Source organism: Ceratina calcarata, unplaced genomic scaffold, assembly GCF_001652005.2.
Source record: "Ceratina calcarata isolate Rehan_Ccalc_2016 unplaced genomic scaffold, ASM165200v1 scaffold78.2, whole genome shotgun sequence".
Classification (NCBI taxonomy): domain Eukaryota; kingdom Metazoa; phylum Arthropoda; class Insecta; order Hymenoptera; family Apidae; genus Ceratina; species Ceratina calcarata.
Genome location: NW_017179105.1, coordinates 2,454,059 through 2,479,141, shown reverse-complemented (window position 1 = coordinate 2,479,141; position 25,083 = coordinate 2,454,059). Strand labels below are relative to the sequence as shown.

At 40.6% G+C, this 25,083-nt stretch overlaps 5 protein-coding genes across 8 annotated transcripts in view; 1 reads left to right on the top strand and 4 right to left on the bottom strand.

Annotated features, from left to right (window-relative positions):
- Positions 1 to 2: 2 nt before the first annotated feature.
- mTerf5 (mitochondrial transcription termination factor 5) lies at positions 3 to 2,324 on the bottom strand. The gene is made up of 6 exons (XM_018034316.2): positions 1,851 to 2,324; positions 1,633 to 1,766; positions 1,257 to 1,575; positions 763 to 1,190; positions 482 to 706; positions 3 to 378 (listed from the first exon to the last, which is right to left on the bottom strand). Exons 1-6 carry the CDS (start codon positions 2,061 to 2,063, stop codon positions 75 to 77), a joined length of 1,623 nt encoding a protein of 540 aa, XP_017889805.1. The 5' UTR covers positions 2,064 to 2,324; the 3' UTR covers positions 3 to 74.
- A 54-nt stretch (positions 2,325 to 2,378) lies between these two features.
- eIF2Bdelta (eukaryotic translation initiation factor 2B subunit delta) lies at positions 2,379 to 6,519 on the bottom strand. 4 transcript variants are annotated; one of them, XM_018034447.2, is made up of 9 exons: positions 6,176 to 6,519; positions 5,539 to 5,597; positions 4,968 to 5,186; positions 4,721 to 4,885; positions 3,515 to 4,621; positions 3,327 to 3,454; positions 3,078 to 3,255; positions 2,823 to 3,003; positions 2,379 to 2,751 (listed from the first exon to the last, which is right to left on the bottom strand). In XM_018034447.2, the coding sequence occupies exons 2-9, from the start codon at positions 5,554 to 5,556 to the stop codon at positions 2,543 to 2,545; spliced, it is 2,205 nt and encodes a 734-aa protein (XP_017889936.1). In that variant the 5' UTR covers positions 5,557 to 5,597; positions 6,176 to 6,519; the 3' UTR covers positions 2,379 to 2,542. The 4 variants fall into 4 exon arrangements, with proteins under 4 accessions (XP_017889936.1, XP_017889933.1, XP_017889934.1 ...); XM_018034444.2 differs by having other exon boundaries at positions 3,515 to 4,885; positions 6,176 to 6,518; XM_018034445.2 differs by having other exon boundaries at positions 3,515 to 4,885; positions 6,244 to 6,518.
- Positions 6,520 to 6,710: 191 nt separating this feature from the next.
- RpL19 (ribosomal protein L19) lies at positions 6,711 to 7,926 on the bottom strand. The gene is made up of 4 exons (XM_018034157.2): positions 7,845 to 7,926; positions 7,392 to 7,498; positions 7,161 to 7,324; positions 6,711 to 7,091 (listed from the first exon to the last, which is right to left on the bottom strand). Exons 1-4 carry the CDS (start codon positions 7,847 to 7,849, stop codon positions 6,765 to 6,767), a joined length of 603 nt encoding a protein of 200 aa, XP_017889646.1. The 5' UTR covers positions 7,850 to 7,926; the 3' UTR covers positions 6,711 to 6,764.
- Positions 7,927 to 8,196: 270 nt separating this feature from the next.
- On the top strand, positions 8,197 to 13,212 carry LOC108630712 (putative peroxisomal acyl-coenzyme A oxidase 1). Its single transcript, XM_018034154.2, has 11 exons — positions 8,197 to 8,713; positions 9,909 to 10,068; positions 10,144 to 10,312; positions 10,374 to 10,497; positions 10,578 to 10,697; positions 10,765 to 10,880; positions 11,121 to 11,290; positions 11,491 to 11,653; positions 11,725 to 12,068; positions 12,142 to 12,397; positions 12,467 to 13,212. Exons 1-11 carry the CDS (start codon positions 8,599 to 8,601, stop codon positions 12,725 to 12,727), a joined length of 1,998 nt encoding a protein of 665 aa, XP_017889643.1. The 5' UTR covers positions 8,197 to 8,598; the 3' UTR covers positions 12,728 to 13,212.
- A 41-nt stretch (positions 13,213 to 13,253) lies between these two features.
- Sdc (Syndecan) overlaps positions 13,254 to 25,083 on the bottom strand; it is an 85,078-nt gene continuing 73,248 nt past the window's right edge. The window contains exons 2-5 of the mRNA XM_018034155.2: positions 20,429 to 20,618; positions 19,592 to 19,689; positions 19,002 to 19,167; positions 13,254 to 18,345 (exon numbers count right to left, since the gene is read on the bottom strand). Coding sequence (XP_017889644.1) covers positions 18,164 to 18,345; positions 19,002 to 19,167; positions 19,592 to 19,689; positions 20,429 to 20,618 — 636 coding nt within the window. The 3' untranslated portion in view covers positions 13,254 to 18,163. The remainder of the gene's footprint in view (positions 18,346 to 19,001; positions 19,168 to 19,591; positions 19,690 to 20,428; positions 20,619 to 25,083) is intronic.

Genomic DNA, 25,083 nt, shown 5'->3' with positions numbered 1-25,083 from the left:
TGTACATTAATAAATAACCGCAAAACATCAGCAGTTTATTGTAATAAAATATATACAATTTCCTATGTGTATGCTCAACGCGATTGCAGCAGATATTCGAGCCACGCCGCACCGCTTACATTCACCATTTCGTTATCGTTCTCGTTTATATATTTTACGAGACTGTCGGATTCGTTTGGTTTTATATCCTCGAACAGATGCGGATTCAAATCGGATATCTCATTATGCACCGTCTGCCAAACCGCGTCACCGGTAAAATGGTATTTCTTCTCTAGTTTGTACAAGCACATTGCCAAGTACTGCGTGGGAGTGAAATTATATCCCTTTTGCTGCGAATAATTCTCGTATATCAAATTCAGTACTTCCACAACTTTGGACCTAAGAATTTAAAAAAGATAAGGAATAGACCGTTCTCAAAATTTTCAAGAATCCGTCCCGTCCACACACATCTCTTATTATTAGATATAAAAATTGTTTTTACCGTGGATAGAGTATCACATGTATATTCAAGCATATGTCCTCGACCGTAAAATTCTTCTTTAAAAACCGTAACATTTGATCGATATGCATCAACGGAATATGTTTCCAATAAGGATGCCTCTCAATAGAATTTATCAAATATACTTTATCCTCTCCCAATTCTTTTCGTAAAACGTATAGAAGAAACTTTCTTACAGCCGTATGATGGATCTCGCCTTCCACGAATCTAAATCAAGTCACTATTAATTAATATCACTTATTAAAAATCCTTGATATACTTACCTTAGAAAGAATCTCTTTTCCGCCAGATACGTATTAATATTCGCATTGTTAATGTAGCTCAACGGCCTGAGATAATTCACGCGATTCGAGACTAACTTATAAGAATATATCATGCACAGTACACGCGAATGCTGCAGCCACACGCCCAACTCGAACTGATTCGCGATTTGCATGTATCTTTCAAGGAACGTCCCTTTATCCATGCCCAGAACATGTATGTAGGAGGCTATCGTGCGGTCAGGCACGCCTAATGTTTTGCACAGTTGCAACAACTCTTTCACTTTCTTCGGCTCGTAAAACAGAACACGAGGATGTTGTTTTATCACGTCCATTATGTTTTTGCCGCTTATCCGAACGGATTTTAACTCGGATAAAAACTTCTCGACTTTATCCAGATCCAAATGTAGGAGGTAAGGATTCTCTTTTAACTGCAAAAACAAGATGTTACACTGCATTATTTATACGAAAATCCCTTTTCCGACAAGTATACATACAAATGTGTCATTGAGTTTACACTTGTGCTTCAGTATCTTCAGTAATCTGGACAGCTCCGCGAAGCTCAAATATTTCATTCTTTTATTTCTATGAAACGTGTCATCGTACAGTTTCAGATGATGCTTCTTATAGTATATCATACAGGTCGCATAGTAGTCTCCCATTCTCATCTTGTTGTTCAACATTTTTGTATCTGTGTTACTATTATCTATCTTTACACCTATATTACTGAACACACTTTCGAAATAGCTTTCTTTAGCTGGAATATTGTGGGATTCCATGAACTTGGTGACCGACTTGCGCATGGATCCTGGAAATCTGAAACGCACAGTCGATTAATACAAGATGTATCAGCAAACGAGTGAACAGACGTACCGGTAAATGTGCTGCAATTCTACAGACTCCACTCCCATTTCTTTAAGTATAGAAATCCGATTCCTCATCACCATAGGCTGGATCATCAAGCAGTGGGCCAGATATTCAATTTCTTCTAAGTTCACTTGCATATTCTTAAAACAAAGCAACAGACAGATGATTGATGATATACACACACGTTACATAAAACAGTGAATAAAATCACGAATCGTATTTACTTGCAGTATTGCACAATTCTGAATAAGTTGTTTCGTCGGTATTTTCGTTATAATACTGACTGCTTTAATTTTATACAATTTTTCGATTGCCTTCTGATCGACTTGTAAATGTGTTGCCAGTATGTTATGAATATCTCCTTCAGTAGAAAAGAACGAAACCGATTTTCCGCGACATATCGTGATCATTTTTGTTACAAACGGTTGTCTAAGCATTTTTCCTATTTATTTAATTCGCATCGAAGGAACAAATGAGAGATGAAAGAATTAGGTTGGATCACGATCACATAGACCCAACGAATTATATTTAATAATCACGAGAACTATAGTTAAAATAATACATTAGTACAACTAATTCGTTCTATCCGATATCACGTAATTGCAGGAAAAACTTAAATATTTCTTGTTGTACATTATAACTTCTGCTAGTTTATATACAGATCAGCAGTGAACACATGATAGGCTATGACATATATAGAAAAAGTTGGAGGGATCTACGGAATCTTCTTCCAGTAAAGTAGAACCACACGATTATTATCTCAGAGATTTATTTAAAGTACACAACATAATATACAACGATAATACGTTTATTAAGATGAAATATAAGAAAAGGATCGACGCCGTATGTTAAGGAGTGTAATTAAAATGGGTTTCAGATATTACGCGATGAAGTTTAAATCCCAATATAGGAAAACTTAGATCTCCGATGGTTTAATACGTAAGATAACAGGAACGCTAGTGCAGGGTAGAATAGCTAGTTCTGTAACGACAGCCGTCACCAAGTCGGCTGGTGTAACATCATACGTGATGTTTAAAAGGTTCAATGACTTTCTAGTCTTCCAATTCGCCAGCAAGGATTTTTTTGTGCCGCTGCCACTATCTCGGGCAAGTTCGTCCGCGTTACCTGGGAACCAGAAAACGATCGAAAAACGAAAACAAAAAACGATATTAAACACTGTATAAAAGTGTTCTTACCTAATTCGTTATATACGATAGAATCTGTCTGTACTCGCTCGCAAGATTTATGGGTCTCGCAAGCGACTAACACTGGAATATTAAAAGCTCTTGCCATTAGGGCAACTTGAGCAGTGCCGACTCTTGACATCACCGCGCCGTTCGCTAATATCGCATGAGCACCAAGGAACACCTTACTCACCTGTCCAAAAATTCGGTTACTATCAATGATCTTAAAACGTTTTTGAGAAATAAAAGGAAATCGATGATGCTTACTTCAGGCATCACATAACTTAAAGCGTTAATTAAAATATAAGAACATTCGAGCCCGTTTTTCGCTAATCGCCTGAGCTGCTCCTTTCCCTCTAGCCATGGTCTCCCATCCACGACGATAACACGAAACTTTTTATCGGCATCGTGCGCGTCTAAGAGTATTTTGTGTATCAAAGATGAACTAAAACCAATATCAGTTTAGTTTGGACGGAAGAAGTACAGAGATTGTTTTTCAAATAGTCAAATACTTACTAGCCATAAGTCAGAATAACGTCTCCATTCGAAATCTTCGTTTCTATAGTTATCGATATTGACTTGTCGGCGAGTAGAATTTGCTCGCGAATATAAGTATCGATCGCGTTGCACAGTTTGCTCTTCGCCTGGAATATCCGATTTTAAGTCTCTCATAAAAGGATCAAGTTCGAAAAGTATCTACTCACATCTGAATCGGATAACGCAGGAGGCAACTGGGTCATTTGCCATTTCAAATGCCTCAACGCGTTCTGCATGGAAACAGCTAAAGGCCTACAGTGGTGCAAATAATCGACAGATTTTTTCAAACTCGCCTCGAGACCTCTGATAAAGTCGGCCTGCGACGGTCTCTCGAAATCTTGAATTAGCTGTTTGACAGACGCTAAAAACGCGACGCATCTCGCATTACTGCCAGCGATCACCTTGCTGGCGTATTGCGTTCCTAATCTAATTATTGCCGGATGGATGTTTGAATTGACGAGAAGAACGTCAACGGTCGCCTTCTCTCTTTCGTGATACAAATGTTTGAACAGATTTATTTCGTGTGCGTTATCTTTGCCATCTTTCTGCACAATTTTCTTAGGCGTGCTGATCTTATTCACTTTTTGGGCCGGAGGAGTTTGCGTCAGAGGTTTAGTGGTACTAAGTTCTTCCTTGCCTTCAAGTTTACTCTTGTCTACCGAACCCTGTTGCTTAGCTGCTCTCTGCGCTTCCTGCTTCGCTCTTCTCTCAGCTCGCAACTCTGCTTTACTCTTCTTTTCGCCATCGGCTTCTGGCTTTTCCGGATCACTTTTTGTACACGCGTTCGTTATTTTATTAACTACGGGCTTATTAGAAGTTTGAACAGTTTCTTTAGGTTTTTTAGTTAACGTCTCCGGTGCCTCGTCACAATCTCTGCTTTTGACACTATCGGAAGGCGGAGGTTTGTCAGAGGTCGAAGATTTCTTACTCGAGGTATCTTGCGTTTTCGCCGACTTAGCTTTCGCTTTGGCAAGAGCCTTAGCCGCTTTCTTCGCCTCGCGCTCTGCTTTCACTTCATCCCTCGATTTCTCGGGTACGTTTGTCTTGCTGTTGGTCATTTTAGTTGCTACAGCTGCTGGCGTTTCGGATTTAATATCAAGTAAACGAGTTTCACTTGATAATTTATCAGTACTTAAAACAGTGGGCACTTCAGTAATATCTTCTCGTTTTACGGAAGTTAAATCTGGTACATATATTTGAGTAACCACTGGACAGGAATCGGAGATCGGTTCAGTTCCGGACTGATCCTTATTACAATTGGCACTTGGACTTTTCTGTATAGAGTTGAAATCTTGTGATTCAGTTTTATTATCCGCTATCAGAGGATGTGAATTATTTAATTCAGAGGGTTCAATGAACTGTAGGTTTCTCACGTTGTTAAGTAGTTCATCGGCCGAATGTTTTACAGACTCCACTTTGAGGCTCGTTCTCTCGTCCTTTGCTTTACACTGTTCAATATCGAATACAGTCGAATTCGCTGGTTCTACCGATTCTCGTAAATCACATGAGTTCTCCAGCAAACAGCCATTGTCAATAAGCTGAAACAGAAGGAGAATCTCGTACGTGGATGCACATGCTCGTTGTGCGATACATGGTTAGAAGTCAGAACGAACGGAAAACCTTTGCCTTCACTTTTACTCGTAATCTCCGGGCTTTCGATTTCGTTAATACTTCTGGCTGATTGGAATTCTGCGTGATCGATTCCTGATTCGCTCTAGCGTTTATCCCGTTGGTCAAGTTCTCCTTTTGCTTCTCAGCTTTACGAGCATCATGCAAACGCTTACGACGAAGATGCCTCGCTGCCGAGCGCGTGAACTTCGGTTGACTCTTGTCTGTTAACTAGAAAAGAGAAATGCGAGATTAGACGTTGAGAACGAAGGCTTGAATAATCGCACACGCAGAAAGGCACTGAAATTATTCAATAATGTACCAGAAATTGTCTAAGCATATGAGTGCAGTAATCGAATACCTGATATACTGTGGCTAAAATAAGCTGTACACAATCAGATATATTAGTGATGCAATTTGACTACTTGTTGATCACAACATGCAAGAGATAATGGTACACATAAGAAGAGTGTTACAACCAGATTTTCTAAAGCATTAATTACATAGAACGAATATTCGTGTAATAGGAAAGTAAAAGAATATGAAAGATCCTGACATTAATTTGAAATGCACAAATATTTACATGTTCCTCTGGGTCCATCGTCACTGTCTATCAGTTCTCATGGACACAGGAGCATCCAGCTGGGAACATCAATGCAACTTTCAGAATTTAATTATCTTTCTAATGTATACATAGAACAATTTAGATGAGAAATGATCATTTATTTAGCGATCAAATCTAGTAATTATCAAGAGAGACGTTTGTACATTATTAAAAATAACTTTATTCCTAATCGTTACAAAGTTGCTGCTAAAAATTCTGGTAAATTCATCCTCCGTGCTTCTAAGCAAACAGCTTTCAATATTGCTATGAATCGTGTAATATTAACATATTGTAAATGCTGAGAAAACGATGATTTCATAATTCGAACGATACACTGCATTTCAAAGAATATTGTTCGAAGTATTATTTGAGAGCATAATAAAAAAGATAACTGCGATATTCTACGTTTACTTGATTAAATGCGTGAAACGTGTTACGATTGAAATTTCATAGAACGTGTTATACAAAACATAACATTTGTCGCTGAACAAGCTTCTTATCAAAGTAATTCCATACGGATGCGAAGAATTTGATAAATATGCAATTGAACCGATGCAACTTTTATTATTGTCTGGCGATCTTATTGTATTATACTAGCCCACTTTATTCTGCTAACCTATTGCGAGCTCCTTCGCTTCATTTAAAAAGCATTTCCCGAGATATTTTATACCCCGAGACAAGTACCTTTTATCGTGCGACAAGTATTAATAGTTTTATCGAGAGCGTGAGTTGAAAAAGTACGACGATCTCTCACTTTTATTTAATTTTTGGCTATATACACTGTCCTCGCCAAGAAATAACAACGGCCCTGTTTAATACGTGTTCGTTTGTATATCATTTCGAGGAGAAAGTCATACGAATAGAATTCTTTCGGTAAAAATTGAATTCCGATACTATCAGAATTTATCAAATTTTTTATTATAAACTTTATTATTCTACGTACACTCGGTCTCAGATTTTTTATTAATTGACTAATTTCAAGTCAATCAGAAAAAATGAACATCTACGATTCTATGTATTCGAAAAAAACGAATCTATAAACGGTCGTTTTATTACGTCGCAATGAATAATTGAACTTATGTCCAAGACGCTACAGCTACAGCGTTTACAATATTTGCAATGGGTAAGAATCGAATAATAGGGAGACAAGATAAGATTATCATGTTTTATTTATACGATAAAAAATATATACATAAGTCCTTGGATCACTTCTTTTGTGCTGCCGCGGCTTCGTCTTCGCGCTGGTAGGATTGCAACAACTCTTGTTTCTTAGTAGCAATGCGTTCTGCCCTACGTTTACGCGCTTCCCTGACTTTCGTACGGCGTGCCTCGGCTTGATCCGAAAGCATCTCTGCCCTGGCTTTCTCAGCCTTCTTCTTATGGATGAATTCCATCAGAACTCTCTTGTTCTTGAAGACGTTACCTTTGGCTTTCATGTACAAGGAATGGTACAAATGTCTATCGATCTTTTTAGTTTCCCGGTACTTCTTCAAGAGTCTACGTAGAACTCTCATCCTTTGGATCCATAAATCCTACAGAATGATTCACATGATATAAACATGAAAGACATTAGAATTTAAATCATAGGAAGTTTCATTTACCTTCTGTGGTGTTCGGGCATTTGCTGTACCTTTCCTTTTACCAAATCCACAATGACGTCCTTTACGTCTAGCTTCAGTATTCTTACGAACTCTGGCTCTAGAATGGACAGCTACAGGTTTCTTAATGATAAGACCATCCTTGATCAGCTTCCTAATGCTTTGTCCTTAAAAGAAAAATACAGTTTTACATATGTCAATAAATCAATTATTTTGAGCAAAGGGGAAACGTACTGGAGTTTGTATTCGCAATTTCATTGATTTCATTAGGATCCAGCCAGACCTTCTTTTTACCACATCGCATAACAGAGGCTGCAAGCCTCTTCTGTAGCTTTAACGAACTGCAACAAAATAGGATCGTGTTAGACTGTGAGGATGAGAGTGTGTTACAGTCACTGAGCCTACGAATTATTTTTCTATATAATTCAGACGAAACGTGCACTAAAACCGACTCTCAATGAATGAGTATCTAAGTAACGATCGAAAACAACAAGGATTTCGGTCGAAAAACCATGTGGTCAGCCGTCAACAAATAGCCGAACGTAAAATGTATGAAAAGAATCATTTCGAACTATCTAACACGTTTTCACGATAGTAAAAGTCTTTATGGTGATACTGCGGCCAACACGAAATTAATCCAAGTTAATATTATTAAGATAAAATGAAAAATCGCTGGACTTTCCGTACCTCATGACGCAGCCTGTAAGTTGACCACGGTAAAGAACGTCAAGATGGCCACAGTTGTACTTCCTATGTATTCGTACATTTAACGGAAGTAGCAAGAAAATATATGTATAGTTTCTTTCATTTCGAATATTTTCTCAAAATTGAACAGACAATAATTAATACCTCTTTATGCAATCACATAAGACACAGGAATGCTTGCGGCATATGTAATGCTGTTTTATGCAAATGCAGGTATTGAGGAACGTGAAGTTCCTCACGACACGTGTACATGTAATCTCTTCGGTTCTGCCACTTGCCACTTATTTCACGTTGAAAGAGACAGAATCGAGGAAATTGATCGTACGTTCTTACAATAAGACGTACGTACACATATAAAAGTTATGCGATTATTGTACGTATATAAAGTCGTAATACGTGTAGTGCATCATCTGTGCGTGGATTGTCATCGTCGGTGACGGGAGAGAAAGGTGACGATGGTGGTCGAATTTCAAAGATACGAGACATATGAAACCTTCGAAATACAGATTTCGCTGGAGATTTCATCTTTAATGGTCGTGTGACGTTGATGACGTTGATCGTAACCGGTGACGTTACGTAGCGGACGTGTATTTAACGGTTGCTCATTCTTGACTCGAGTGTGTCGAGTCTTGACTCGCGTCTCGAGTGGTAAAAGCTCTGAAGACGGAACATAAATCGGGTGACGAACGTCGTCGTCTTTGTGTTAAACCAACAATTCAGTAACCCGTGGGGAAGAATGAACGTAAACAAGGATCTGCAGTACGAGCGGAACAGGTGCACGTTCCGAACTATAGAATTGACAAATCTCTTGGACGGCGGTGCGGATCGAACGCTGGAGCGTCGTGAACTAGGTATCTGATTTGAATATCGTCAATCTTAATTATTTCTTAGACTTTCACTCGGTGGTTTCTCCAAATTTCTTGTTCGAACTTCTTTATTTAGAGATTTTGAGTCAGAACTACAATTCTTCATGATCTTGATTTTAAAGTTATGATGCGTATCGTCGGGAGTTAACTGGAGTGCGGAAAGATTTTGACGTACTGTAACGGAATAACTAATCTGCATTGCAGTCCAAACAAAAACAAACAATAATTGCGAAACAAGACAGCGAAGATAATTAAAGTGAATGATTATCATCCTTTACAAAAAGAATAGAAGCGCAATGATTCGCGCCGTTTGTAAATGAGGACAAAGATATATTCACGGAAAATAATTATGTCTTTATTGAATTATTATAAATTCTTGGTAATAACTAATTGTAAGGCAATGAAATACATATAATTATTATAAATCACTTGTTGAATATGTATCTACCAATATTACGTAAACGGAACACATTTATATGGATTAGTGGAACTATCTATTCTATTTACATGTATTAAAATGTCAGTTATTTGTGTTTTAAGAAAACTTACGCAATCGAGATTTTTTACGCCAATATAAATCATATTAAGAAACACTAACTCGGTTTAAAGAAATTAATAATTTTGATTGCGATCCTACATGTTGATTACTCGTAAAATGTTGTTACATGTAAAACATTTGTTCTCACAACGTTCTATTTTTAATGGAAGAATGTTTACTGCTCTGCAAGTAAATTACATGATCATTTGATATGCTAATGGTTGATTATGTTTAGTCGGTAATTTACTTTGGTTGTAAGTCATTTAGACATAAAAAACAGATCTGTCGCTTTTTTATTTAGATAAGAAGAGATTAGTAAATGACACTTCGGAATCTAGCGAATTTTTGTTGATGATAAATATTTATTAGTCCATCAAAATAATATCGTATTGTACGACGCAATTAATTTACAAATATTGTAACTGTAACAGTATATACTAACAGTAAATGTTATCAGATAACATTAAGAATACCATGAAATCGATTATCAGATTTTGTGCCTTATCTGTAGTAATCTGATCGTTCACGCTCTCGGATCGTAGGTCATAGTTCAATTTTTTTATTCTGTGATATTATAAATAGTGATAATTATCATTTTTTGTCACAATTACAAATGTGAATCTTTACATTTTTAATTAACAGAAGAGTATTTCTTGTCCGATCCCGAGTTACACGATGTGGTACCGGACAAATTTAAAAGTCACAAAGAAATATACGAGGAGGCTGTGCGAAAATCGTGTCTGGTTTTGCAGAAAGTGAGACTTTTGCAAGAGTCCGGAAAAGGCGGTATGAACGTATATACGTACGTAAAATTTCATCATATGTTTCGAATAATTAGTTTCAAGTTCGTCATGATTTAATATAATTTGATTCACAGTCACATCATCGGAGCTAGACTCGGTACCGCGATATTCAATGATGGATTCCCATTCTTGGTGCATTTCGCGATGTTTCTTCCAGGAATTATGGGGCAGGGAAACACGAAACAACAAGCGTATTGGATGACCAAATCTTGGAACGGAGACATCATCGGCACGTATGCTCAGGTAAAGTGTAGGTAGCGAAAATAGCGACGCGAGTAAATTAATTGATTATCGTTACTCTTAGACCGAGCTTGGCCATGGCACGTTCATCAGGGGCTTAGAAACGACGGCGACTTACGATCCCCAAACAAAGGAATTTGTTTTAAACAGCCCTACTTTGACATCTTATAAATGGTGGCCCGGCGGCTGTGAGTATAACACACTTCTCGAAGTAGGACGGACAGGAAAGAAAGTTGTTTTACTAATAGAAAGAACTTTTAATCCTCAGTGGGTCATACCGCGAATCATGCGATTGTACTCGCACAACTGTACACAGAAGGTGACTGTAAAGGGATTCATCCTTTCATCGTTCAATTAAGAGATACAAATACTCACGAACCATTACCAGGTGGATAAATGTGACATTTTGTTCATTTGCGATTCGTTGGATTCTTATACTGTTATGCTGTTTATAGGTATTAAGATCGGAGAAATTGGTACGAAACTGGGAATGAACGCTGTGAACAACGGTTTCCTCGGGTTTGAAAATGTTAGGATACCGCGGGAGAGCATGATGATGAAGAACTCTCAGGTAAAATATAAAAGTACACTTGTTTTCATTTCATTCCTCTTAACAGTTCTATTTCTGTTCACTGAGAATGAAACTTGTTCTTGCGAAATCGGTCTTACTTTTTGTATTTTCTGTTTGTTGCTAAATCCATTGCGGCAGTGAACGTAAAAAGGTAAATTACAGGTCTGCGGCCTGTAAATAGAACTGTGCGTAAACTATGTTCACTCTTGAAGACTCCTAAAATTGCCCGTTTCGTTATAGGTTCTGGAAGATGGAACGTACGTGAAGTCGAAAAACGACAAATTAACATACGGTACGATGGTATTCGTCCGAGTAATGTTGCTCAACGATATTATAACTTATTTAGCCAAAGCGTGTACGATTGCGACACGGTACAGCGCTGTAAGACGTCAAGGCCAGATACATTCCGAGTAAGTAATGTTCGAGACAATTGTTTTAAACTTCCATTTAATTTGTATGTCAAGGGGTTAACGACGCTACATAAAGTTCGAGTCGTCAACGTCAAATTTAAATTTATGTTTAGATAAAATCATTATGAATGTTTCATCTAATCAACTTTGTTGTTCTTGAACCGAACTTATTAAAAATTCATGCGATTCGATATTTTTAGTAAACCCGAAGTGCAGATTTTGGATTATGTGACGCAACAGTATAAAATTTTTCCACACATCGCCGCGTACTTCGCGTTTAAAATGGTAGCCATTCATATGTGGGATTTGTACAATAGCGTGAATTCCCAGTTGGAGCAAGGCGATATGGATAAGCTGCCCGAGGTATCTTACGCTCACTCTATCAATTTGATCCGACGTCTTCATCGGTTTGACTCTGACACTTCCTTTCGTAGTTGCATGCATTGTCGTGTTGCTTAAAAGCAGTTGCGTCTGCAGACGGGGCAAACGGTGTTGAACAACTTCGGTTAGCCTGCGGTGGACACGGCTACATGGACGCGAGCAATCTCCCGGTCACGTACGGTTTAATCACCGCCATTTGCACTTACGAAGGGGAAAATACAGTGATGCTTTTGCAAACAGCTAGATACCTAGTTAGAGGATGGAAGCAGGCTGTCGCTGGCGAACCGCTTCCATCTACCGTGCAATATCTCGAACCTATAGCGAAAGGAATCAGACCACGAAGTTGGAAGAACACGTTGGATTGCTTCATAAATGCATTTCATACAGTTGCCGCGGGGTATACATCTCTTAAATATGTGCAGATCTTCTTTCCTTACTATACATCTTAAATATCTGTTGCTATTCCATAGCTCTATTCGTTTAGCAACGGAGAACATGGATCAGAGAATACGTAACGGCGTTTCACCAGAAGACGCGTGGAACCAGACTAGCATCCAGCTGACTCAATGCGCGGAGGCTCATTGCCGAGCTTTCATTGTGAAGACGTTCATCGAATCCGTTAGACGGGTCTCTTCTATGTCCGCGGAATTACGCAAAGTATTGTATCAACTCTGCGAATTGTACGCCGTGCATTGGCTCCTGCAAAAGCGCGGTGACTTTTATCAAGTGAGTATCTCAGTCATCTTTTGTAATGATTTGTTATATTAAACGGAATTATTTTCGGATTATTTGTAGTTCTATAATATGACGAAGGAGGATGTCTTGCTCCTTCAGTCTCGCTTAGAAGAATTGTTAGTGGCAATTCGTCCGAACGCTGTGGGGATCGTCGATAGTTTCGATTACCGTGACGATATTTTGAACTCGGCTTTAGGCGTTTACGATGGTAACGTTTACGAACGATTGTACGCGGAAGCTCTTAAGAGCCCTTTGAACCAGGAGAGTGTGAACCAATCTTTCGTCAAATATTTAAAACCGTACCTCAAGTGCAATTTGTAGTGCAATCGTTTCTTCTAGAAAATTATTATTTTCTCCATTATTATTTTTTTAACGTGGTCACCGAGCGTTTTCGAGCCTTCGAGAGTTCTTCCTATGAAACTGTTTTTAAATACGTGCATTAAGATTTAGAGAGAAATCTGGATCTTCCTGATCGCTCGTGTCTCTTGTTGATATCTCAGTTCGCATGATACGGCAAATGTAACATATCGCATGTGCAATGGTTAAGAAGTATACGAAAGTTGAACAGTTGGTCGATGAAAGAACGACGTATTTTTTGATAATCTTTATATAGACTATCGTTGTAAATATTTTAAGACAATGGATTAGGTATCATGTTATAATAGTTGATCAATGGTGTTCGATAGAGGCTTTATTTTTACGTCGAAAATTTTGTAGGAATGCAATTCCATGAGATATTTTAAGTATGTTACGAATCAAGATATTTTCTATGTACTTTTATCAGTGAATAAAATGATCTAAACAAATCCCCGTATTATTACGTCATTAAGAAAACCACATCATCGTGTCAGGTTTTCTCATACGGCACAGTGTTTATTTACAGAATAGGAGCGACGACATACAGTATTGTTTCGTTATACTAACATAGTGCAATTATCGTTAATTTCTGTTAATAACAACACGACTTGTTAACATAAACGCCCGCGATTCGTTTAGAACTGAAATACGACGATCAGAAACTCTGATCGATTCGTGAAGATCCCAGGAACTTGGAACATCGATCAATGATCTCATCGCGCCTACCAAAAAGTAGAATCATTGTTCACTGTTTGACGGGCGGATGATTAATTATTTTCCTTCCATGAATATGTGTATAGATGACTCGTTGGATTCGGGATTCATTTTGCATGCATACATAGAAAATGTGACACGTTCTCTTAACATTCCCAACGTGTGCGTGCTAAGTGGGTCCGAAGTCCCTTGAGTCACCTGTGCACGTATACTTATGTAATATTATAATAGTCGATAGAGCTTCGAGGGCGACCAAGAAGGGGGTTTCGGGTGTAGACAATACTTACACTTAAAAAATTAACATCGTTAATTATCGTTATCATTAAATATTAATTATATTCAGTTTTAAAATTATTATTCATTCGTCCACCTGGCCTATGGGTTCTCGTCTACCGTCAGACAGACTCCTCATTGCTATAGCATCCTTACAGGAATACGTCCTCTTATAAAATATGATTTCATTACAATTAGCGTTCTTGTTTGTTGTCGCATAGAACGCAGCGCGTCTCGCGAGTATTTAAATGACCCACGCGGGGATGCAGCGTGCACTTATTCACCTCTCTTTCGCCTATTTCTGGTCATATGACACCGCACAAAATTTCTTCGTCGTTCACAAACGATTCTCTTTCTTTAAGTTTTACTTGTGTCTCGCTAAAGTAGAGATCTGGTCGTTTGTGAAACCACGAAGCGAAACAACGTTTCCCGTATCTTCGCATCGCCACGCAAGAAAATTAATTACTAACTCACGAACCATCCTTCGTTTTATGATGCATACGATTATTGTTACAATAAAGATTGTGATTTGATTTCTAGTTTCGCTTCTCGATTCTCGACGAACGGAAAGATGAGTAGATAGACTGAATGGGTGGAAACGGGAATAAATTAACAAAATAACAAATGTCACTTACTAAGCTTGATAATCACTCAACGATGGTTGAAATAGAAGAATTGATTTCGGTTTTGCTTATTGCCGACTTACCCTAAACACAATCTATGTTCCTCGACGTTGTTTTGTTTTTTTTAATTTTACTTACTTAGGTATCAATACCCATCAGTGGTCTTTGCTTCCCCCGCGAAACTTGTTCTTCCCAGTCGACTTGGTACATTTTTAAAAGAACATCGTAGAGAATTCAATACTTTGTCCTGATAAACTTATAACACAGCTACGAGCTATTTTAACAAATTTGAATTGGAAAGTGGCAACACGACACATGAAAACGTATCCGGAATAGCAAGAGGCCGTTCACTTGATTTACCATTCGAAATTTACATATTTAGTTTTCTTCCGATGTTAAATAAATCATCGCATTTTATTTAGAGCACGTAAATTAAATCGATTTCATGCCGGTGACGTTAATAATTTTGGAATATTTACGCGACACGTTACGTGACGAAGAATCGTGCGACGCGAAGTCCAAAGTGAAAAGGGTGCGATTGTTCCTCGTAGGCAATTGGTGTTTCCTTATGTAAGATAGTACGTGGCAGTATCGTCGTGATATTATAATTTATCTTGTTCGGATTCTTTCGTCGGACATTATACAAATGGCACGTGTGTCCTGCCTACCCAGGTAGAACACAGACAGCGAGATGATTCTCGTCCGAATGAACATGTCAAACATATCTGCACGAGGAAATTTCTCTTGGGCGATAATAAATGCGACGGTTCGTGTACGTAAAATTCATATTATTATTGCACAGGATATAATAATGACATAACGTTATATATAAGATATTATAAGACCGTATAACATCGTATATATAAGATTATTTACGGAGTTATGGAAATCATTTCGATATTTCACATTTATTTGTCGAGACAAACGTTGAAAGTTAAACGTCAATTAATGTCGCGATTCTAAAAGGGTAGTAAAAGATAGAGGTGTTTTACATCCTACGAATTGTATTCGAGAAGTTGGAGGGAACATGTACGGCGACGTGAGATTCAATCGGCTAGACGCTATGCTCCGATAATAATAACAATAATAATACATTACAATGATTAGTTGTTCGTTCTTAAATAGTTTTTTTCATTTCTTAAACAATATACCATCGTTTCGTTAATAAAACGAAACCGTCCCTTGACGGGGTTCTCGCTTTTAACAAATCATGTAAGAATGTTGATTTTGTGTCCGATGAGTAAAAGATCGATCGTATTCTACCTGGGAAGAGGCGAACGCGACGCCGGAAAAAATCTCAAATAATCGAGGAGGGAGAATTAACGATCCACAGGATCACCGGAAGAATAATATTGAAGGTAACAGGAAGTAAAAAAGAAAGAATACAATAGTATAAAGGGAGAAAGGGGAATCGCTTGGTCCTACGTGAAAAAGTTAATAAATTATTACAACATATTTCGCGATACTGATCGACCGTAGGATAAATACCGCGGGTGAAAATCTTGGAACAAATAGATATACACATGTTCCTGTATGTATTTGTTTTGCGTGTCTGTATGTGTCTGCGTCTGTCCCTTTATCCTGGTTTCCTTCGTAATATGGCATACGCGTGTGTGTCTCGCAGTCGGAGATGAGGATCATGTGTTACGTATATAAATCCGCGTAACGCGCACTCGTAGACGCGAAGGAGAAACGTTTCGTACGCGCGAAAAAATGTGAAAAGTCTTTCTCTTTTATTTTCTCTAGTCAAATGGCAAATAGAATCTCTCTCGATCAGTAGAAGAAGCCTTTCCCCTTTAACATACGAGATGTTTCATAGTTTCTATCTCGGAGGTGGAAGAAGGGAACGATTGCTAATGTAAGACGCGTTGCGCTTCGTTCCGCGACGAAACGCGATCGATGGACGATGCGAGCGAATCTCTTCTTTCACAAATATCGTACGTCCCGCGGAAGTCCGACCGATGAACATCTCTTACGGTGCTTAAAATGGCACGCCGAGTTTTTTTATCAATTAAGTGCATGGCAATCGATGCGACCGTGTTCGATGAGGCCACTTCCGCGATGTGTCTCAGCCCTTATTGCGACACGAATAATTTTCACTGACAAATACGAATCTCTTTTAGTTCATACAGCGCTTCGCTCGCACTGGTTCTCGTCCAATAAGGGCTAATGTAAATTATCTATACATTTGATTAATGTACATAATGAAAAAGCGGAAATTGAAGTCGGGGTTGCCGTGCGCATGAATTTTTAATCGAGATCCAAGCCGTCTCATCGGATGAGAAATAAATAATTTAACGTGAACATTCATCGACACGTAAAATGACAAGATCAACTTTACGATAACAATACGTACTTAATTTAATCGACTTAACATGCTTTTAATTGCTTTTTCTTTAATCATTGATACAGAGGAAACAATCGCGCTTACCAAAGTGCAAACATTTTATAATCATACTATATCAATTCATTTACCCTAAATCTTATCGATAAGTTTATTGAGTTTTAAAAAATTAAGGACCTTGAGACGATTCTTTTGCAATATGCCTAAGGGAAACTTTGCCTACGTAGCCTAATTTTAAATCCAGCTTATCATAATTCTACTCGATCTACCGATTGAAATAAGTTAGGGGACTCCTATAAAAAAATCAACGAACTTCAAAGAACGCGTGTTCTTTAGAGTATCTGAAAAGACCGTTTGCTTCTTCATAAGCAATCGCAGTGGTCGTTGAGAGTCCATAGAACTGGGCTCGGGAGAAGGTTAAAAGCTTGGGCGCGGGTCACGGACCCGGTCCCGGTTGTAGCGTTAAAAGCAAGAGCAACTGCTTCTGCAAATCTGGAAATCGTTAAATGGAAAACAGAAAAGCGAAGGCGTGCAAAAAATAGGGGGAGGAGGATAAAAAAAATGAAGGGTAGAAAAGGGTAGAAGAAACGGTTGATAAACGAGGTCGTGGTTCACGGGATTGGCGTCGAAGAGAAATCACGGCGTGGCGCAACGATCCTTCTTCCTTTCCCTCCTTCCACCGGGCCAGAATGATTAACGACATACCAGCAGCGTTTATCGCCCACGAATTTTCGCGCTCTCAGTCCTGTACAGAGGGGGTTGGGCGTGTACGTACGCCTGTGGATACGTACACGCTCTGAAATACACGCTATGTAAATGCATCTGGAATTGGCGCGACCTTGCCGACGAGTACTCGTGACTCTGTCAGAGCCGTCACCTTCTACCTCTTTCTCTCTCGTTCGATCGGCGTAAAGAAACGAACGAATCATCGGAGAACAAGAGAAAACGATGTACGACAGGGATACAGATCATAAGTTGAAACCGAGAGCGGGTTAATGGACGTTCTACTCTCGGAGGTGGACCGACGCTTAACCCAAGGACTACTCGCGGCGAGACGGACGAGTAGGAAAATAAAGCGCTGTGGAGTCAAGGAGAGGTTCCACCTCAGAAAGTGATCGATCAAACGGAGGCAATGGTGGCACGTTTTAGGGTGAAACCGAAGGAACGGGACAAGTTCGTTTTGGAAGCGGGCGCCCAAGTAGAAGCGGGATGGGAAGAAACGTTCGATCGAGGGGATCGGGAAAGAGATTAAGGCGACACTTTCTCCAGATCGTGGAGGAGGATCACCCAGTGGTCAGCGCACGAGGTGTTCCTCTCTCGTGAGAGAAGTCCGGATGTATCGTCGTCGGCGGTGGCGTTTAATTCGGTCGAAGTTTAATCGTCTTTCTCGGCGTGGTATCGTGGGACAAAATTTGGCGGTGCCAAAGCCAGATAAGCTTCGTCGCCTCAAGCGTAGAATTCTCGATTGTGATGCGGCGCCCCAGGCTTAGGGAACGCCTGCGCCGCCGGTGATCTTCTCGGCTCGTCCAGGGCGTACGAGCCCTCGTCCTTCTTGCGCATCCTGTACACGATGAACATCACCACCAGAATCGCGCATAGCAGACCGACTACCGCCCCGCCAATTACCGCTAAAAAAAACAATTACCAAAAATTAGTATCAAACGTCGTGCCATCGGAGCTATTTTACACAGCGTAATTATACTACGGAGGTCGGAGTTAAGAGAATAGCGTCTGAACCGTTCAGAGGGTTAATTATGTAGCGCATTTATTATGCGTAAGGCCGGGAATTGGTTAACTTGGTCGAAAATTTCTCATCGGAGAGTTAGAGGAGCTCTCGTGAATAAATACCCCCGGTTCCTGCGGCATGCCGATTTGCCTGTTGCCCTTATACTTCAAGTTTAATACTAAGGGGAACCCCGTTAATAAATAACGCGACCCCTTCGCGTAGTTTCGAGTCGTAGAACGCTCCCCGGGATTCTGGGTTTCAAAGGAACTGCGCCTCGCGAATTGTACCGTGATTAATTGTACGACGGCGTATTTAATCATCTCGCACAATGGAACGACGACAGTGAAAAATCTTAGCCACGCGTCGTTGTTATACGCGTTTTAACATTTACCAGTTGAAAAGTGTGAAAGTTCAACGGGAACAAAAGGTCATTTAACTCATTCGCATCGAATGACCATATAAAACTTCGTACAATAATTCATGTACTAATTGATATCGATGGAAATAGGTCGAGTCGAATGAATCGCGTTTCATGATAACTGCTGTGGCGAGGCTTACCTGCCAGGACGCCTGGCTGAGCGAAGAAGGAGCTGGCGCGGTCCTCGTGTTTCGGATTCATATATACACCCTTCTTGAAGTCGGTGTCGTCCGAATGGTCGTCCTCATCTAAGGGTTCGCTCACATCGACCTCGCTGTCGGGTCGGTTTACAGTCTCGACGATCGTCTGCAACGGGACACCGCTTAATCAGTTTAATCCGTTTAATTCAGCCGCATGCCAGGAGGCTACAGCCGTGTGTTTTCAAACAAATCTAATAACCCGCCTTAACGCTCACGCGTTTCGGCCGTACGGCTTTCCCCTTAGCGCAAAAACCAGAGGGGGACACGGTAGGTGTACTTTTTCATTGTTAAACGGATCAATGAACGACACTGCGGGCTGCAGTAGAGGTACTGACGAATATTTTATTACCCTCTTGATGAAATAATAATTTAAGTGCATCTATTCATGATTTGAAAATACGTTTTCTACAGTTGAACTTCAATTTGTTGAGCTTAATGGCTCTTAAATGATTAATACGGTATTTTAACGGATCTTTAATCTTCGAGTGTCGAAAGAAATAATTAATCAGGAAAACTTCAGCCGCACTCACCTGTTCCTTAGTTTTAACACTGGGATCTTCGACGTACGGTGTTTTAGGTTCTGCCGGCCTCTGCGGTGGCGGTTCTATCCTGTTATTGTTATTGAAGTCTGTAACAGAAAGGGGAGACCGCAATTTAAATATTTATGCGGAACGACAGAGATTTAATAATTAAAACCGGATTCTCCGAACAATTTTGCAATTTTTAATTTCATCGCAACTTTTAAATGCAGTACGAGTAAATAAATTCTGCGAAAACATTGAACAAACTCTATAACGAATCTAATAAAAGACTGTATAATCCCACTCGACATAATTCAGAAAATAAAACGGTACATCGTTCCGATGCGACTGGAGCAAAAATTTCTCTTCAGTTTTTCCCGATAGTTCCAGTTAAAGATCATCGTTCAAACGATCATCGATCGAGTGATAAAACGCGAACAGATTCCAATTTTGACAATTTGAAAAAAACTGGGACGGAGAGAGTGGAAACTTTTTTTTTTCATAAATACGCACGATTCGCGTTCATTCACAATGCGTTGTACGAGCTGTGCTTTTATCGAAAAATTTCAGTGCTCCAAATGACAGACACGCGAGATTCCTCGTCGTGTTTTCCGATCGTCGATGGAACCGTGGCTGGTTCGAAAAAATAACTAAAAAAATGATACCAATTCCAGATTCCACTTGATCTTTACTAACGATGGATAATTGTATTTGTATAATTTATTATATCAACCGGAAGGGAATCCATTATTTTTTATATGAAAGCTAAAATAATGGATTACTTTCCGGTACTCCTAATATCCGTTGGAGTTATTTCGAGACGAGACTATGAACAGCGATTTTTACCGTGGTCGTCGTCACCGTCTTCGTCGTCCGGACCCAGGCCACTTCCGGATGCTTCAAGATCGTCGCGACCTTCTCTGCCACCCTGGCCGGATCCCTCCCAGGACTCCGCGTCGTCCAGGTAGAGATCGTCCTGGACGGAGTTGTACGTGGAACTGCCTTTGGCTGTCCTCTCCTTCTCGCTCTGATCCTTCTGCAACGAGAAACCAACGAAGACGTCAGCGTAAACTAGAGGAAGGATGCGAAACTGAGAACGCGACTCGCGTTTAAACGAGACCGTATAGATAACATGGTTCCGTCTCAGCTTTCGTAGCTTCTTTTGCTCCTGCGGCGCCTGAAAATAGAATCTGTCCCCGGGACACATTCGTGTGTTTTGCTATCGAGTTACCGCATGCAACGGTGCCACCATGAAAACGACGTTTTGTTCATTTTTTCGGGGGGATGGGCTCCTCAATACGACGTCGTGTCTAGCAAGAAAAGGGAACAGCGACGAGCCAGCTGCGTCACTCTTGTAGCCCATATTTCAACCACTTGTGTAACACGGCTATTAACGACTACTTAAAACTCGATATTCCGTTTTACATATTTTACTCCTGTATTAGGTCGCATAACACGAAATTAGAATCCATCGTTTTCGTTCGATCCTCGTTAAGGTCTCCCATTTTAAGAATCAGACGTAACATAAAATTGTAATAAAAATGGACAGAAATACCGTGCGTCCGGAGGTGATTAATAACGACGGTAAGTCTGCGACGGTAAGCCTGCGACGGTGAGCACGTCAAGGAAGTTTCAACCAATGGTTTCCGGTTAGTCAACGCTACTGGAATGCCGGAGTGACGTGCAATAAAGCCAGGAATAATAAATGACGCGGTTATCGCGACTGTCCCCCGATCGATTCGAGATATCTCCTCCATTTACTCGTTCAATGAAATATCCCCGATACCTCCACTGTATAGAAACGAGATAGAAACCGATTTACATTTGAAAATGCGCTAAACCGTACCTTTTACCTTCAGTCATTAACGAAAGAACTTTATTGTACGAAGGGGTCGCTATGTCCATTTCAAAGGATTAACTAATACCCTTTTTCCGGAATTTTACTAATTCATGTAGATGGTTCATTGACTCGAAACGAGCGTCGGGACGCAGACAATCGATTGAAAGAGAGTCTGTGTGCGCACGTTTATACACGTATTGTACGATCAAATAGGGACGAGTCGGACCCTCGAACCCTGAAATTTCAACGCCGCTAGAGGAAACTAATCACGCTGCCACGAATCTGCCACCTGGAGCACCCCAGTGTTTGCGGTTACCGAAAAGAGCAGTACACAGATTTCATGATGTCGAGGTAGATAATCGATGAGAAAAATGTGTTAGCGCATATAGCACAATTATGCAGTCTGACCCTATATTAAAAACGTTATTCCCTTTCAAAAGATTTCATGAGCCACTGTATATCAGATACTGTTAAGAAAGATATTAATTGGCTCTCGAGACTGAAGGCTCGACGCCTTTGGCAATCGTTCCAATCGAACCCTTTCGCGAAGCCTCTTTAATTAAAAACAGCCGACGATTCGCGTTTCGTCACGTTGCGAAACGAGACAGAATATGAAATTCCATCGAAGCAATAACAATGAACAATTACATATTGCATCATCGAAATTGTTCTAAAAAATGTGATAAATCACTTATTAAGATTGTCCTGGTTGTGAATTCCTTGAACGGCAAACGTATGTCTCGAGTTACGAATTCTTACACGGACACACGTCGAATTATTTTACGTACTCGACGTCGAATTACGTACCAACCGATCTCCGGGAAACCGCGAATGAAACGACCGAACGTTCGTATACTGATCACTGGATCACCGTGCACACGGACTGCACTAGGTTGCGAGAGGAACGTCTGGGAGCGATGCACGGGGGCACGCGGCCGTGCGTACGGATACAACGTCGTGGCTCGCAGCTGATCGATAACACGAAATTCGTCCTCGTCCCGGGCCAGGCTAGGTGTACTCGCCGAGTCGCTATCGCACGCAGCTCGAGGTTGACACCTGGGAAACGCACATGCTGGTTCGATTCCCGATCCTGCCTCGCGCTATTATCTCACCCCTTTCGCCAGGCACACGCACGGTATCAGCTATCGCCGCGGGTTTTTTCGCCGTCTGCGGAAGAAACGCAAGAATTGCGCGGGCGCGCGATGTTATCGACCTCTTTTCGCGCTTTCTGCCGCATTACGCGTTATTTCTCTCTCCGTTTCTCTCCTCTCTCCCGGCTATTTTTTCTTTTATTTCTACCGTCTGCTTTATGTCGCGGCCGGAAATACGAACAATGCGGACTATGTTCGCGTGCAAATGGCCAAAGGCTAAGGTCAAGGCTCTCGAGGTCCACTCGTTACGCCTTTTATACACGTTCCCACCGGTGGACGTTTAATTACCCCCGTTCTCGTCGACGACAGGGCGGAATCGAGATCGGTAAACGATTCGTGCGGCTACTTACGTGCCCGTCGACGAACCTGGTGACCAGCGTTGCACGAGAAACAAATCGGGAACGGAGAACTTTTCGGCTGATAAGATGCGATACGCTTTTGAGGGAAGTGGTGACTGCACTGAGGTAGTACAGGGTCGAACCTGTAGACGGCACTGCTCCAGGGTACTCTATATAGCTCTTTTACTGATATAAAACGGGAGGATCTCGCCAGGACCGTAGCTTCATTCAAATTTCTCTCCGTCGATCCTTCGCATGATTGATAAGCGAACCGTGGACAGAGAACGATTTACTGTTCTTAGAAATTCATAGGATCGTGCTTCTACGAATTTTGACGATTCTAAACTACACTGAAGTATTTTCATGCAACCCTTCAAACGGTGAATCCGGAATCAGATTTTATTTCCCATCTCCTGTGCTGCTTCTATTAAAATAACAGCCAAGTACTGAGTTTTCTATCTGCTACAAGGCGTCTGAAATTGTTAACGCGTATTTTTCCTCGGTACAAGAATCCTCCAAGTTGATTCTGAACGGGGTTGAGATACACGATAAGTCGCGAGATGAGGGGATCCCGTTCGATATTCGCGGCATATTGAAAATCCAGATGCTCGACCAGAACACCATACACGGTACACGTGTCGCGTTCCCACAGCGAGCTTATTTGAATAGGATCGGAATCTTTCATATTGCATTCGAATCCGTGGACGTTAACTCGGCTCCCACTCGAACTGTTCTTCGACGTACTGTGCACACACGTGCCCGGCGCCAGTCACGATTCTCGCGTCTGTTTTGTTTTAACATAGTTTACCGGGGTACCGAGGGAAGGGAATGCCGGATGTTTGGAAGACGGCAAGGCGATGAATTTCCATAGGGACGAATCCCACCCCCGCTGTTCACCGATACGTTTCGTTCGATCGAAAATGGAATTATTAAGATATCTATCCTACTTCAGAGGGTAAACAGCAATTACGAACTCGTGGAAATGTTGTATCCGATTTTGACGAAACTTTAAAGACGTGTTCAGAATCTTTTTAAGCGTCTGTCAAGTTCTATTAAGATATCTGTCCTACTTTTCGTGAGTTAGAGGAGATCGAAGGCAGGCGGCAACGGTAGACCTTCGAATGGTTCGACTCGATAACCGTGCAATTTGCCGCAACAAGAGGATAATTAAACCAGCCGAGGACCGATGGGGCTGGTTTACCCGGGGGAAGGAGAGGGTTTCGCACTTGCGGAGAGTGTCTGGTGTGTCTCGCCAGGCGAACATCCTGCACGAAATTTCAACCGGTCGGATTTCGTTCGGTCCTCCGGAGATCGATTGCTCCCGTGGCCCGCAAAGGGTGCACGCAGGGACGCGGTTCGTTGAGTGCGTACCGGAGCAAGCAAGCACAGAAAACGCGTGAAGACAAACGCGTGAGCATCAAACGAGAAACGTTTGTCTTTGAATCTCGTTTCACGCTCGCGTTAACAGAAAATTTCACTGGGTTTCAACGAATCGGTCGAAGCCTAAAAACGGCCGACTCCAATTTTCGTATCGGAAGTTCAAGCCCGTTATCTCTTTTCGTCTCTATGCATAATAGATCCAATCATAGAGAGGAATCGACGTACCCCCGCGGTCCGATTCTCATACGCCGTTTAAACGATGTAATCGAATATTAAATTCTCGTTTCCGTGGAACTCAAACAGAAATTCCAATATTTCCAATACGGTTCTCATTAAACCGAAGAAAATTAGCTAATATCAGGATAATAGTTCGATCACGGACTCTCGGTATATCACCGTTCGTCATCCGATGCCAATTATTAATAACCGCTTCATACAGTGTATTCTTATAATCAGTGATGGGTTCTCGACTCATTTTTACAAAACATCGTTTATGCCTCAATCATGTAGATTACTTCTACGTTGATTCGAAAACTGGTTTTCGACGTTAAGGATGTATTGGCTATATAGTCAATCCCAAAAGTTTATGTACTTTAGAAAAATGCATTTCCTATAATTAAAAAGAAATCAGACGTCGGAAGAACAATGCTAATAATAAATAGCTACGTGCTAAAAAGTATAGAAGGAAATATACAATTAATTATTGACGCTGGCGAAATGCTTTTTATACAGAAGTTGTACCTATTGACGTGTTCTACACGAAAGTTTTATGTATTTTTCTTCTAATTTGAG